At 37.6% G+C, this 16,663-nt stretch overlaps 1 protein-coding gene and 1 non-coding gene across 2 annotated transcripts; both read left to right on the top strand.

Moving 5' to 3' along the window:
* The first annotated feature begins 439 nt into the window (after positions 1 to 439).
* Positions 440 to 7,684, top strand: LOC141587353 (acid beta-fructofuranosidase 2, vacuolar-like). Its single transcript, XM_074408820.1, has 7 exons — positions 440 to 1,011; positions 4,978 to 4,986; positions 5,442 to 6,304; positions 6,470 to 6,631; positions 6,723 to 6,958; positions 7,039 to 7,126; positions 7,222 to 7,684. The coding sequence occupies exons 1-7, from the start codon at positions 561 to 563 to the stop codon at positions 7,465 to 7,467; spliced, it is 2,055 nt and encodes a 684-aa protein (XP_074264921.1). The 5' UTR covers positions 440 to 560; the 3' UTR covers positions 7,468 to 7,684.
* Positions 7,685 to 12,518: 4,834 nt separating this feature from the next.
* TRNAD-GUC (transfer RNA aspartic acid (anticodon GUC)) lies at positions 12,519 to 12,590 on the top strand. Its single transcript has one exon. It is a non-coding gene; the product is annotated as a tRNA-Asp (tRNA).
* Positions 12,591 to 16,663: the final 4,073 nt, after the last annotated feature.

Genomic DNA, 16,663 nt, shown 5'->3' with positions numbered 1-16,663 from the left:
TATTCAAAATTGAAAAGAAAAAAAAAATTCAATGAGGCACAAGATCAGTACAATACACGATCCTTATGAATCATGATACCTCCAGTTTCTTATTAAGAATGCCCGACTATTTATTCGACATTATACGAAAAATTTTCTATCAATCATAGTCCAAATTCTAACCCGATTAGGACCAATTAAACATGAAATCAACCGGTCATTTGGTAAGCATATCATCTAGATTATCCAACATCGAGAACAAGAGTTAGCTCAAGTAGTAAGAGTTCTCTTACTCCAACAATAATGTTGGGGGTTCGATTCTCACCTGCGAAATAAGTGCGCTCATCTGAAATAAAAAAAAAAAAAAAAAAAAAAAAATCTAGATTATCCAACATAATAAAACACCCTATAATTATGATTGATCTTTCTCAATTTTCCTACACCTCTCATAATTAGATAAACTAGTCAAACTGTTTGCCACCACGTTTTTTTCCCTCTTCATTTCCCTTAATAAAAATCTTATTATTTCCTACCTACATTATTCCTAACCATTACCAAAATCATCAACATTAAAAAAAACCATGGTAACATGCTCGAATTCAGAACTACCATATTCATACGCGCCGCTATCTCCCGGCCATTCACCCCAGGGGTTAGCCAACGGAGCCAGGGTCACAAGACGATCATGGCGAGCCGGGTTAGCCATTTTAGGTGGGCTCATGATACTTGCATTGATAATGGGCTTGGTGGACAACAACAATAACAAACAAAATATGGTTCAACCCAATAAAGAAGTTGATGATGATGATATGAGCTTAAGGGTTCCTTCACAGAATTTGGCTAGCGTATTAGATGTTGAGGGTAATAATGTTTTGTTTAAGGTAACTAGAGGTAAAAATCACGGTGTTTCGGAGAAGGCTAATGATTTACCGTTACGTGGGGTTAAATTGCCTATCTTTGATTGGAATGATCTTCAATTAGCTTGGCAAAGAACTGCTTTTCATTTTCAACCTCAGAAGAACTGGATGAACGGTAAGAAAAAACATTTACCTTTCGTTTTTTGTTCTTTTTGTATCTAATATCGTTTTTGGTGTCAAATGAGGCGCAAGACCGGTAAAATATAGCTGAGAGAGGGGATTTCAACCGTGACCTATTGTCACAATATCGTTGTTCGGTTACTTTCTATGGTGGGTTTGAGACGGGTCAAATCATACGGACGGTCAAATATTTCATTTTGCGTTGACCGGCATATATTTTTAGAGAATCGAACTTGAGACATCTTGTCCGACTAGATAACATTTTAACTTGTGGAACTTGAAGCCTAATTTGATTAGACCACGTAAAATTATTTTTGGACCAAATAGATTGTATCATGTACGTAATATAGGTTCGAAAATCTTTTTCGAAAAGGAAATATGAAGAATAAGAGTTTCCATACAAAGGTGAAAGAGTTGGTGATTGTACAGTTTGTACTCGAAAGTGATTTTGTGCTTAGTCAATTTACTAGTGTAGATTCCGCGCAAATGCGCGGTAAATATAAGCCTTTTAATTTTTAGTGCATTAGTTATAGATTTTAGATTTATATCTCACGAATTTTTATAAAAAATAACTAATATTAAAATAAATCAAAAGAATTGAATAATTCTATGAATTGTATTTTTTATGAAAATATTTTAACTACATCAAATTATTTTTAAAAAAAATCTTTTTTCGTCACGAAATTAATAAAGGAATACAGTTGTTATGTATAGATTATTTTAAATGGAAAATTAGCTTAATAAATGAAAATCTAATTTATTTCCATATATATAAGTTTGAGCTTTTTGGAGGGAAAACATTAGAGAAGATGTATTCTCTTAGTATATAGGAAGGTTTATATTTTTTAAATTTGCACCTCATTAATATTTATCAGTAAACTTCATTGTATTTTGATATAAAACAAAAAATTGAAATGGAAAACTAATAAAAAAAATTATTTAAGTTGTGAATTTAATTTAGTGAATATTTTTTGTCACAGTAAAAAACGTAGTAATATTCGTGACAAAGTAATAATAAATTGTGGTCATATATAACAATAAATACATACGAAAGTTTTTATCTTCCCAGCTCAAAATTATAAAATACTTCTCACGTGTAACCGTAGAAGATTGAAAAAAATTGAGGAAGTATAAAATATATATACATATATTATATATTATATATTATATATTATATATTATATATATACTTTAGTATATACAGTAGTATATTCAATCTCTAGGGTCAAAGACATTTAATACGTTATAAATGATGTGAATTTTTTTTCTACTAGCACATTTTAATGCAATTTTAAAATATTGGATATATCGCACTCTCAAATCACATTCGTAGGCACACAAATCGCGTCATCTTGCGAAAATGATGAAAGTTCGATTAATTTCAAAGGGATACTCAAATCACATTTCAATGATCATAGAATCCTTGGTCGGGGCGGTCAAGGGACCGTCTACAAGGGAATGTTAGGTGATGGGAGTTTGGTTACAATCAAAAAGCATAAACTAGGAGACCAAACTCAATTATAAGAATTTATATACGAGATTGCTATTCTTTCGGCAATTATTCTTTCGGCAATTAATCATAAGAACATAGTCCGTCTCTTAGGATGTTGTCTAGAGACGGATGTTCCTCTCCTCGTTTATGAATACATTGTCAATTCAGCCCTGTCAAAATACCTCCTTCACCCAGATGACTACCCGATTACATGGCCCATGAGATTACAAATAGCCTTGGATGTGGCGGGTGCTATTTATTATCTCCATACTAGTTCTTCATCCTCAATCTTGCACAAGGATATCAAAACCGATAATATACTTTTGGATGAAAAGTATAGAGCCAAACGGTCCGATTTTGGGACTTCAAGGTCCATGAGTGTGGACAAATCACACCTCACCACACAAATCAAGGGTACCTTTGGGTATCTAGACCCTGAATTTCATCGAACTGGACAATATAATGATAGAAGTGATTTCTACGGTTCCGAGGTAGTCATCATTGAATTATTGACGGGTAAGAAGGTGGTTTATCAAACCAAGGCTGGAACTAGAGAGAACCTGGTATTATCTTTTAAAGAGGCCATGAAAAACTCCACTTTCCAAGAGATGTTGGCGGCCGAGGTTGTGAATGAGGTGTCGGAAGAGACTATCGTTGCTATCACAAATCTGGCGGCACAATGCTTAGACGAGGATAGGACGCAAAGGCCAACAATGAGGGTAGTACAACTCCAATTAGAAGCCATCACTCGTTATCAAGGCATCACCTCTGTGTCATTCCTCAGAACCTTGCCACCGATCGCCGAGGAAGGAACATCGTCGGAGAGTAGTGATCCAACTGATGATGATGATAATGATGATGAGATTTGCCCTTACACCTCCTGATTAGTTGTTGTAGTAGAATATCTTAGTAGTGTGAACATCATTAGTAGTATTAAGTTGGTTATTTCGGATGTATTTATTGGTAGATTTCAGACCATTAGTATCCTAATTGTTGTTGTCCATCATTCAGACCATCTTGAACGCTGTGGAATGCTGATGATCGATGAACGAGAAGTAATAGAGTAGTATCTAATCGTTTGTGTTAATAATCTCTTTCTTTCAGCACTAGTGTAGATCTCGTGCTACAACACGGTATTTTTTAGTTTTGTTTTATAAAGAGACATTTTCTTTAAATTAATTGCATAAATTAACTGTACCTTTATTTAATTATTTAATGTTATAATGTACAAATATAATCTTAGTAAGGTAGAAAATGAAAGTTTATTACTATCAAAAGACACTTAAAGTTAAGTTATTTTTGTCTTAAACCATTTTTACTTTACTATAAAAATCAACTCTATAATGCTATATCATTGCATGAAACTAATTTATGACATTAAATTACAATTAAATGATGTAAAAATGTAAAAGTTAATTAAAATACGTATAAACCTTATAACAAAAACAGATAAAAACAGTATATCACGCACTTAAAAAGACGATTTACGAATAATTAGACTAATATTTTTTTTTATTTTTAATTAAAAAAATACATATAAATTACTACGTCCTTTAAAATATACACCATAGTTAGAGTGTAACTGATGAAGGATAATATAAGAAATAGATTTACGTAATTATGGGGTGTAAATGATGACAATAATTATGTTAAAGACCGCATAAGAATCGGGTTTGCGTAATTTTAGAGTGTAACTGATGAAAAATAATATCTATGGAATTGGAAATGGAAATGATTGCATAATAAATTATGAAATTTAATGAAACAGTCATAAATATGAATTTTAATTAAAAGATTAGAGTTTAATTATAAGAATTTATTAATTGAAAAGATAATAATGTAATGTTTTATTTTTACTTGTTACCTTATTTAGTTAGATACCTTTTGGAGGGAAAATTAAGAGAATTTTTATTCTTTTAGTAGTAGGGGAATTTGATGGAAATTTTAAGCTAATCACAAACAAAGGCGTCTTAAACTAAATGGAGGTCAGTGCACCAGAGTCCCCGAATATAAATGTACAAGTCTACTATTCGTCCAGGTTTAAACAGCATGATTATGATTGTGGTAATACTTAGGGGTCGTTTGGTTCAAGATGGTGGAATGGAATGGATTAAAATCTCATACCATAGAGGTATGGATTGAGATCCCCATACCACTCTAAACTTGTTTGGTATGTTTATTTTTACACTATAAGGGAATGGAGTTGGAAACTTGGGTGAAGACTTAGGTATGAGATTCTAGGGGGTTGGAATGGAGTTAGAATCCATCCGGTATGTAACTCCATTCCAAAACAAGCCAACCAAACACTAGATTTGCCCAACTCCATTCCTATCCATTCCAAACCCCTCAACCAAACACCCCCTTATTCTTCCAGACATTGTACATTTAATATTACTAACTTGTTCCGCTTTTTTTGTATTCCATTGCTCGGGCTCGTGGTTGGTTGGACGTCGCATTGTTCTACAACAGATCCAAACGGTAATAATGTTTTTATTTGTTATTTTAACTTTTAATCTGGATTTTAATATGTCATTGATTTCATTGGCTGGATCATTAGTGTGAAGTTATGTTGCTTATACTCGGTTAGGAATATCTGATACCGGTGCATATCCAAGTGTCAGATTCATTTATTTTATGAAAAAAAAAAAATCATATTTTTGGTCTAAAATGAAGTGTCCGAAAGTCCTACCCCACTCTGAAGTAGGCGAGGTAATATTAAAAAGTCCGAGCAACATAGCTGTCAACATATCGAGGCCCCTCTCCAAATGCAACCGGGGTAAATGAGTCGCGTGTACATTACGCGGTCTTATTGCTGTGTCAATAAATTATGTAAATCTTTATTAAAATTACGCAAGCAATCAATTTAACGAGTCATTTTCATTCGATTCTAAATTTCTAATGTAGGAATTTTCTCGGACAATTGTGGATAACAGGCCCATTATACTACAAAGGTTGGTACCACCTGTTCTACCAGTACAACCCTGGAGGTGCAATATGGGGCAACATTGTGTGGGGTCACGCCGTGTCGAAAGACTTGATCAAGTGGGACCACCTTCCCTTAGCCATGGTTGCAGACCAATGGTATGACTTCAATGGTGTATGGACCGGGTCCGCAACCATCCTACCTGATGGCCAAATCATGATGCTCTACACTGGTTCAACAAATGACTCGGTTCAAGTCCAAAACCTCGCTTACCCGGCTAATTTATCCGACCCACTCCTTCGCGAATGGGTCAAGTATCCTGGCAATCCGGTCCTCGTCCCTCCCCCGGGGATTCACAAATTAGACTTCCGCGATCCAACGACTGCTTGGTTGACCACCGAAGGCAAATGGAGGATCACAATCGGGTCCAAGACTGTTAATAAAACCGGTATTGCCCTCGTCTACGAGACGAGTGACTTTAAGAAATATAACCTCCTAGATAACATCCTACATGCCGTGCCACGGACTGGTATGTGGGAGTGTGTCGACTTCTATCCGGTATCCATGTCCGAGTCCATTGGGCTTAACACCTCAACCAAAGGCCGGTTACTGAAACATGTGCTTAAGGCAAGTATGGATGATGACAGGCAAGATTACTATGCATTAGGGACATATGATGAGGCTAATGTTACATGGGTGCCTGATAATCCATTAATTGATGTCGGAATCGGATTAAGATATGATTATGGTGGTAAGTTTTATGCTTCGAAAACGTTTTATGACCAAGAAAAGAAGAGGAGGATTTTGTGGGGTTGGATCCCTGAAAGTGATAGTGAAGCTGCTGATGTTAAGAAAGGATGGTCTGCTCTTCAGGTACTTCTTTCGGTTTCTAATAGGATATAAATATAATAGTTGAGCCTCAACCATCAGTTGAAATGGTTCATCTATCATGGTACAAAGGTCACGAGTTCAAATCGTGGCAGCCTCCAATAGTTGGGTCTTAACCATTTATGCTGTAATTGTGATTTGTGAATGTAGGCCATTCCTAGAACAGTACTTTTTGACCAAAAGACTGGAAGCAACTTAATACTATGGCCAGTGGAAGAAGTAGAGACCTTGAGACAACGAAGCAAGGATTTCGAGAAAATTGTAGTATCTCCTGGATCAGTCGTTCCCTTGGATGTCGGTGCTGCCACCGAGGTCTGTCCTCTATTGAACTTAAGCTGGTACCATAGATAGACCGTGTTATAGTTACAATTCGATATGTTGCTAATGGTTTATAATATTGCAGATGGACGTAATTGCTGAGTTTACGGTTGATAAAGAAGACATTGAAAGCCTACCAGTATCAGAAGAGCAGTACAGCTGCCCTAAAAGTAAGGGAGCTGCTCAAAGGAGTGCACTTGGACCGTTCGGGTTCTTAGTTCTAGCTGACAATGATCTCTCAGAGCAAACTTCCGTTTATTTCTACATCGTAAAAACAACTGGTGGCGGCCTCAAAACTTTCTTTTGCTCAGATTTATCTAGGTCAGTTTCTTTTCATTGTTAGCCAGTTTTCCTGCTGTATCTCCTGGATCCGTCTTGATTTCCTTGTTTTTGTGATTCAGGTCATCTGTAGCTACTGATGTTGTCAAAGGCGTTTACGGTAGCACAGTTCCAGTACTCAACGGCGAAAAATTATCTATGAGAATCCTGGTAAGCCATCGAAATCTCCGTCTACCATTCAAAAACTAAACAACATTGACATTGTTAGTCTAATTTGATCGATGAAATTGAATTTTTGATAACAGGTAGACCATTCGATAGTAGAAGCCTTTGCCCAAGGCGGTAGAACATGCGTCACAACTCGAGTCTACCCAACAAAGGCAATCTACAAAGACGCAAAACTGTTCTTATTCAACAACGCGACAACAGCCAGTGTGACCGCGTCTATCAAAACATGGCAAATGAGTTCTGCGCATATCCTCTGCTACTCCATTTGGGTTCATATAATGCTCATGTTTTCCACATTCTTCGTGATTGGCCGCCCTTTTTAAAAACATCCTAACAAAAGATTTCCCAAATTTTGTGAAATTTGTATATAAGCATATAGGTCCATAGGAGAAAAGAGAAGATATAGACAAAAAAGAAAGCGAAAAAAAAAACTTGAGATCTCGAGTGAGTAGGTTAGTCTGTCAATCATTAACATTCCTTTCATTCATTTATTCACTTCACTGATTCATATAGAATCCAGTTGTGTCGAGATTACGACAACATGGTAAGTCCTTTGTAAGGCAGTTTTACAATAAGCGACAAAAGAGTCGGCATAGACGATAGTAACTTGTAAGAAGTTCATCTAGGGGTAGTTAACAACATGGTGTATGAAACTGTAGTATTGCCACATATTTTGGAAATTTGTATCTCTCCCTTTTACGGTTGTATCGAGTTTTACATTTGTTTATTTGTTGGATTTTTGAGGATTTGAAATTGCATAAACATTTTGATCTGTTTACATTCTAATAATCTGTACAGTTTTCTTACATTTGTACATTGATGATTGAAAATCAGTCATGACTCATGAACGATTGTTTGGTGAACCTTTGTTGGGTTCCTTATGTTGATGATGACATGCCCATTTGATTTGTCCCATATTCATACGCCTCTACTTCTTCCCAAATGTTTCCTCCAACAACACTCCTTCTCACCTATTTTCCACATCTCTCCTTGCTAATAATTACACTCTTTTACATAACTTCAACCCTTTCCTCAACTCAGTCCAAGAAACAAAACAATATGAATTCCAACTTATCCTCAAAAATGGTGAAAATAATCTCAAATTAACCTTCTCTCCAGGTGGTATAATAAATAATAATACAAGATCAACCTTTGGATACATCAACGGTGAAGAAATAGAAACAATTCCGGAGAGTTTGTACATAAACGAGTCCAACCCGAATTACTTATATGCCAAATATCCTGTAAGCGAGTACTACTTGGGTCAAAATTCGACGGCGTTCCAGACAGCTTACAGGCTAAACGTGGGAGGAGAGAACGTGGATAGGAATGACGATAATCCAGGGGGAATGAAGCGTAAATGGGAGGCGGACGAAGACTACGTAATGGGGGAACGAGGCATAAAGTTGCAGCCACCACCAGGGTTTAACAACTTAGAGATTAATTACACGAAGAAGACGCCAGCCTACGTGGCGCCTAAGATAGTATACGGGACGAGGAGGGGCATGGGAGACAACTCGCCTGATATAAATCTAGGTCGGAACATAACGTGGAAGTTTGAGGTGGACCCGGGGTTTGACTACGTGGTGAGGCTTCATTTGTGTGAGTTGGGTGCTAATGTGACGGGGATAAAACAGAGGGTGATGGAAGTGTATATTGATGGCATCCTGGTGTATCCGGGTCTTGATATTTGGGCCGAGGCTGGAGGAAGATATATTCCAATGTACAAGGATTTTGTTATAAGTATGCCTGGTATTAATAATAATGGTTCAAAAGTTGCTCTTACCTTGGCCCTCCATCCTCTACCTTACCTGTAAGTATATTTAAACCACTCATCATACTTCTACATTATTAATACCAGGTACGGTAGATTTAGGGTTACGGATATTAGATTTACACACCTGTCTTTTAACAATTCAAAATATACTAAATGACTCATTCACGGATATCATCTTACTTATTTGTTGCATTTATTCTGTTTGTTTAGGGTTACAGATATATCGCTGAGCGGGTTGGAGATCTTGAAGTTGAGCGATCCAACTAGAAATCTTGCAGTTCCTAATCCACCTTACAATGGTACTGACACAATTTCCCTAAATCAAACCACAAACACCAAAAGGTCAATCCGTAAAATTCTAATTGTTATAGGAGGCGTCATTTGTGGTTTACTATTAGCTTCCGTAAAATTCTAATTGTTATAATCAAATTGTCATGGTAGTTTGATTCTAGCTCTTGCTTTAGGTAAGGTAATATTGTCCCTTCTCTCATTTGATCTTGCTTGTTTAAAATCTTGAATCAAGGTGTTTACATTGCTTATACATTCGTTTGGGGCTTGTCATAATCAAAGGGGGAATTTGTTGGGTTCCTTATGTTGATGATGACATGCCCATTTGATTTGTGCTATCTTAGTTTACCTTTTCAGGATTAATGATGTAATCAAGCATGAATTAAGAAGTGTTCATCCCTTTGTATTGAGTCTTAGTGTCATCTAATGTACAAGCGACAAAGTAGAGTATCTTAGAGTAATAGAAACAGTCCAGACGACTGTTGCTTTCATTAGTAAACAACTGCTTGGATTGTTGCCACAATTCGCAAAACTTGAAATCCCTTTTTATCTTTCAAAAGCCTTTCACGTGACTCTTATTTTTCAAAGATAAAATTCAGATTTTTATTAAGGAGTTGGTCTTCAATAAAGAGTGGTTTGAATTATTATTATTTTCAAAATGTTTCCTCTTTATGCAAATTCAACCCTTTGATTCTTTAAGAAAACAAAGAATGCTTTTTGCCATTTTGGTGTTAACTTGTCATCATGTGACTTGTCTTTTCTCTCTTTGTTTTCTGAATTTGCATGAGCTTTTAAGGATATCTTTCAAACACTCTTTCTCTATTCTTGCCTTTGCAAAAGAGCCCTCTTTGGTGCAAGTTTTGGGTGGTTGCTAATGCCCTTCACATGTGTGGTCTTTGACCCTTCAAAACCCTAGCAACCCCTTCACTCACCTTCTCTATATAAACCGTGCCTCTCCTTCATAAAATCTTAAGACTTCTTTCTGAAATTAATTTCAAGTTTGCAAAATTGTCTTTCAAAGCTTTTAACCGTGTGTTCTTTGCAAAACCTTTAAAGAGTCTTCAAGTTGTTACAGTCGTGGCTACTGTTACTTTATTATACTAAACTCTCTTGCTTAAGAATTGTTGATCTTGTAAAAGTTGTCCATCTCTATTCTTTGCTAAGAATATGTTAGTGGAAACTAGTAGAGTTTAGGACGGAGTAGTCTTTAACTCTTGGCAACCGGAGTAGGTTGCGAGTTAGCTTGTCATAAGAACGGAGTAGTTCTTGTACTAGCTTTACAACCGGAGTAGGTTGGTGTCTTTTATTGTAAGGGTCTTTTAGTTGTCGAAGTAGATCACTAAAAGAAAGCAATAAAAAGGTAGATTGGACGTAGGCACTTGAGTTTCTTGCCGAACCAATTCAAAAATCTCGTGTTCAATTGTTTTACTTTATTTCCGCTGCAATTTACTTTGTTTGTTTGTTTTGCTTTGCTTAATCTTAGAAGTAACAGTTCATCATATCTTTGTCACATTTGGTCTGATCGTATTCCACAAACTGAGACAAATAGCTACAGTCAGAACGATTGTTACTTTCATACTTCAGCAAACATTCATCGTGATACTTGTTTAGTCTTTCAATATTATTCAAAGTATCTCCTCATCTCTTTTGTCCTCGTAACTCACTTTAATTCAATAAAGTTGAAGTTATAAAATTTTTAAATAGTACCTAATTCACCCCCTCCCCCTCTTAGGTACTTAAATCCATAAACTCAACAACCTTTGACATGCATGTAGATAACCGAGGAACGTGCATGTCAAAGGCCGAGAACTAAGGTACCAGGCTGAGTGCCTGAACTAATCGAAAATTCACCAATTTATCACCATTTCCCACAAATTTCAAAAACGACCAATTTTGTACGTTATACTTATGATTCACATCAAAAAAAGTTTTACGGAGTAACATTTCGAAATGGCCTGAACTCGATATGACCTTAATTGACGAAGAGACTCTAGGGAGGGGACGAGTCGAATTACCATTTTATTACGGAGTATATCGTATTAGTCCAATGCATAGTTAGCATTAGTACCATGTTTAATTTGTTGATTGTTTAAATGACCTGAACTCGATATGACCTTAATCGGCATCACATCAATGAACTGTGTTTATTGCTTGTGATCAATGTCACAAAACCTTTATGTTACTACCGTTTTATAACCTTTTTATCTCCTTATTATGATCAATCAATAATTCAATATGTACAAATAAATGTGATTTAATCACAAATCTCTTCATCTCCTACGCTAAACCGAAACTGATTACCTTAAAACACTATATATAATCACCACTAACCATCTTCTCCATGCAACAATTTCCACTCCTTATTCTAAATTCCTGCTTTTACCACTCGTTTTCGTCTTCCACATACAAACCACCATGAGTCCTCTCAACATCATCGCCACAATTCTAATAGCACTAGCAATATCTTCACCAACACACACTCATGCGCGTCCTATAGACACCGGTTTAAGTCACACCGAGCCACGTCCACTCATGACAAGGCTAAACCTGGATGACAACGCCACGAATTGTTGGGGGTCATTGTTCAAGCTTCAGGCTTGTACCGGTGAAGTCATCAATTTCTTCTACAATGGTGAGACATATTTGGGCTCGGAATGCTGTAACGCGGTCCATACTATAGTCCATGATTGTTGGCCGTCTATGCTTAACTCTTTGGGCTTTACTTCTGAAGAAGGTGATCTTCTTCGTGTTTATTGTGAGGCCCAGGCCCAACACGAGTCCGGTCCGCCATATGGTTTTGTGACTTCTAATAATGAGATGGTTTCGGAGAAAAATAATTAACTAAGGGTGTTGATTTACCACGGAAATAAATTATGATGTTTATTTAGTTTCGTTGTTGGTTTAGTAACGTTATTTTCGGTTTGTTGGTTATTTTTAAGTTATAATATGATATCTAGTTCATATTTTCATCAATGTCATTTCAATTCGTCTTAATTTTGATTTTATCGGCCGGTACCAAAATGTTAGACTCGTGTTGTACTAACGTAAAATATTCTTACACACGACTCCTCATAATATTCGTCTTAATCATCGATGAGGGTGAGGTAAACAATTAAAAAAGACGTCTTTAATACCTTTTGGCCTAGCGAATTAACCATCATATTAATCACAAATCTTAATATTTGTATGGACTATGGAAGATATAATAGAAATCACTTGACTTGTCCAGGAATTATACAACTTACATAGCGCTATATGCATGATAGTACTTGCGGTTTTATTATATCATCTTGCTTTGTCATCAACAAAGTCGTTGTAGTATAGTGGTAAGTATTCCCGCCTGTCACGCGGGTGACCCGGGTTCGATCCCCGGCAACGGCGTTTTTGGTTTTATTTCGATATACATACAATTCACCTTTTGTTCTTTGTACGAGTAATAGTTTTATTTAATTCAACAAATTGTGTCATTTTTGGCGTTTAACTATACAAATAAGATTTTTGGTTTTCTATAATTGTGATAAGGGAGTCAGATTAGCTAAAGTAATGCATTTTTATTCATAAATTCTTAACCTTTCTTACTCTTAAATATGAAAATTTTTATTTAGTTTAAAAGGCTGGCATTGGTCTGAGGTTATCGAAAAAAAAGATTTGTGTTAGTCACTTCATTTCTTTCTGTCGAAGTCACTTCTTTTTTGTCCAAGTTACTTCTCTTTGTGTCTAACTCACTTCCCTTTTTCTTTGTGAGTTTTGGGAATATCCCCATTCATAGGTCCGAGATCCACATTTCTGAATTGAAAGGTCCGAATGAACAACTCTACAATCCGTTGTTAAATAGGTCTTCAAATTACGATAATTCATCCCCGTCTGCGGATCAGACGACACTTTTCACAAATTTTACGAACAGAAGCCCTTATTTTCATATTTGTCATTCATTCCTTACTTTTAATTTTCAATCTAGTTCGTGGAAGAAAATAAGTTTCTTGATATTTGAAAAAGGTATATTGGCTAGTGATTGTGAGACCCCAATTCGTGACTAGAGTAGGGCTGTTAATGAGACGAGACAGCTCGTGAGCTACTTGAGATCAACTCGGTCAAAGCTCGGCTCGTGCGAGCTCGGCTCGGGCTCGGGCTCAGCTGGAGAGCTTAACGAGTCAAGCCGAGCAAAGGCTAGCTCGACTCGAAAAGCTCGTAAGCGGCTCGAACATGTGTGATTACATAAGATATTGCTCATATTTTATAAAAATATTTTATTTGATTATATTTTTATATTACATAAATCAAATGTCACGTTGATTGCAAAATACTTTCACGTATAACCTTTGAGCCTTGTTATTGAAAAAATCGAAAAAAAAAATAAACAGTTTTATATAGGCTTGATTTAGGCTCGAGTTTGGCTCGAGCTCGCGTTAAAACTCGCAAGCTTTATAACGAGCACATATTTTTCAAGCTCGGGTAAGCTCGAGATAGGCTCGAGCTCGAATTTTTGTTCTTGAGCACAAGCCGAGCAAGGCCAAGCTCGGGCTCGGCTCGGCTCGTTAACACCCTTAGACTGGAGGGGACATCAATGGTCTCCACCCTTCCATTCCTTGGATAGATAGAGAGGGAGGGCATGGCTTTTGGTTTTTTCATGTTGTCAAAGAGTTTACCAATGGTTTTTCATATTGTCAAAGAATTTAAGTTCCGATTGTAATTCGTAAGATCCGATAAATGTCATTCCTAATTAACAACTATGTAGTGTTGTCTCCTATGCATATGTTGGATCTTATAGTCAAAATCAAAAATAAAAAAAATGGAAAAAAAATAAGAGTCAAGGGTGCACAAGGTGACATAAGCACGCTTAAATTCACGGGAAAATTCAAATAATTCTAACATGTCAAGTAAAGAGTGATTCGTTTAAGTGAGAATGCGCAAAAAAAAAAGTAATTAAAAACGATAATTAAAAACAAAATATTTAAGAAAATATGTTAATATCGGTTTTTCTAGAATACAACTATAAAATGATAGACAAATTTATTTTCACTATATTAGATTTTCTATAATTAAGGTAACTAATTGCACCTCAAATTAAATTACCACTTTAACCTTATTATCAAACATTTAAACAAATTATAATAACTAGTATAGATCCCGCGCGAATGCGCGGTTTTTTAGATAGGAATATTAAATGAAAATAACAAATATACAACTGATATTTAACTCAATTTGAAAATTTAATTGTAAAATTTGTTAATATTAATGTTTTGTAGTAATCAGTGGAAAAGGAAAAGTCCAGTATAATTCAATTGTAGATATAATATAATGAAAGCTCAATCACAGATATGATATAATAAAAGCCCAATTACAGCCAAATTCATTTAGGCGGGAAAATTTGGAAGATCTCTTAATCTTTTAGTATAGGGGGATTCACTCAAAAAAAAATAGTATCATAACTTCATCAATATTCTCTTAATACACTCCTATTAACTAGTATAGACCCGTGCATAATATGCACGGTGTATATGAAGATTTACTTTTTAATTTATAACTTGATAATTCTTTCATTTTTTATACGTTTGTCATCTTTATATTTTGATTTGAAAAAAAAACTCGATATTGAAAGTGATGGGGCATATTCTGCACCGCTGACCAAGTCAACATGATTGAGCAAGGTCAAAGATATCCACAGCAAGTCAACGACTTGGACAATCTAGCCGATCTGACCCATCGGCCCGTCGGCTGGGTCTCGGCATGGTAACCCGCCCGGTAGGGACACATATCCGCGTACTCATATCCAAGACCCCTCGGCGGCGAGTCAACAGGATCCGCCGGCCAGCCATAGGCCCCTCGGCCGAGGAGTAGATCAGTCTTTCCACCTGCTAGTCACTTGACCACTTGGCCACTACGTGACAAAAGGTGAAAGCCTATAAATACTCCTCAACCTTCATTGAGGAAAGGATCCCAACTGGTCCACAACTAAACCTAAATACACTATTCATCTGGTAATATCTTCCTTATCTCTCTACAATACACATTCAACCAAGTAACAACTTATCTCTTAAGTTTACTGACTTGAGCGTCGGAGTGAGTACGCTTGGCACAAAGCCAAGCCCTCAGTTCGTTCATTGTTGCAGGAGAGGCCGTGAGGAACGATTGAGACCAAAGGAGAATCCAACTCAAGACATCATTCAACTAGCCACGGGTGGTAACTATACTTGCTCTGGAATTACACCCGGAACAATTGGCGCCGTCTGTGGGAAAAGACACTAGAAGCTAGTCACATTCATTCCCAAACAAAAAAAAAACAACAAAAACCCACCCAAAAAGCTAAGAAGATGTCAAAACAACAAGACGCAGTCGTGACCGACAAACCGCATTCTACCACGATGACACTTTCAACAATGCAGTCGTGCGGCCCTCCACCGTGAGTAATCCAACCGGAGTTCGGGATGCCGATAATGCGGGACACGTCGTTGCCCACCAACCAGTCACCATCATGGGACACGTGGTTGACATAGCAAAACTAAAGATGGTCCTGGACCTAATTAGTAATACGCCTGCTCACACTTTGTCACGCCGACAAGAGCGGCGGAAAACGCCCGAGACCAGGGGCCCAAAACGTGACTCAGAGAAATCGAACGGAGCATTGGGAGAAGCCGACCCGCCAAGTCGCGGGGAGCCCAAAGTGGGCGTGGTAGACCTAAGTCCTTCCCGCACTCATGGGAGGACAGCGTCCCCGCAACACGAACGAGGCTTACCCCAAAGGAACCCGAGGAGTCCGACTCGGCGAGTTGGAGAAGAAGTCCGAGTCGAAGAAGAAGTCCTTCCCGCTACGAGGAGAGGAGCCGGATTAGGAATGCGAGGAGCCGATCGCCGTGCGTCGTTCGATCTGCGGTCGAGACAGCCCCTCAACGCCTACGTCCTGGACGTCCAGGTGCCAACTAAGCTCAAGTTGCCACCTCTATCATACAAGGGAGACAGGTGATCCGGCCGACCACGCCGAGGCTTTCGAGTCTTACATGTCGGTATGGGAGCGACCCGATGAGGTGCAGTGCCGAGTCTTCCCGACAACTTTGCATGGGATGGCTCAAAGTTGGTACAAAGGGCTTTCCGACGGCTCGGTATACTATTACGCCGACCTAAGAGACGCCTTTCTAGCCCAGTACTCTTGCAACAAGAGAAGGGCCGTGGAGACATCGGACCTCCTAACTATCAAACAGAGGGGGCGAGTCTCTCTGAAGCTACGTGAAGAGGTTCGACGGAAAGGTCCAGCAGATTCGAGAAATTAATCCCGAATTGGCGGCCTTCGCGCTGATGAAGGGCCTCCCAAGGGGAGACTTGAAAAATGAGCTCATCAAGTGCGGAGGCCTGAACTTGGACGCCGCTAGAAAAATGGCCGACCAGGCCATCAAGGTAGAGGACTATCACAAGACCTGGGTAGGCCCCGGCGAGGCCGAGCACTCAGAAAAGAAGAGTCA

The sequence above is a fragment of the Silene latifolia genome, chromosome 6 (genome assembly GCF_048544455.1).
Source record: "Silene latifolia isolate original U9 population chromosome 6, ASM4854445v1, whole genome shotgun sequence".
NCBI lineage: Eukaryota > Viridiplantae > Streptophyta > Magnoliopsida > Caryophyllales > Caryophyllaceae > Silene > Silene latifolia.
Note: the sequence above shows the minus strand (reverse complement) of the source record. Positions and strands in the feature narration are given on the sequence as shown.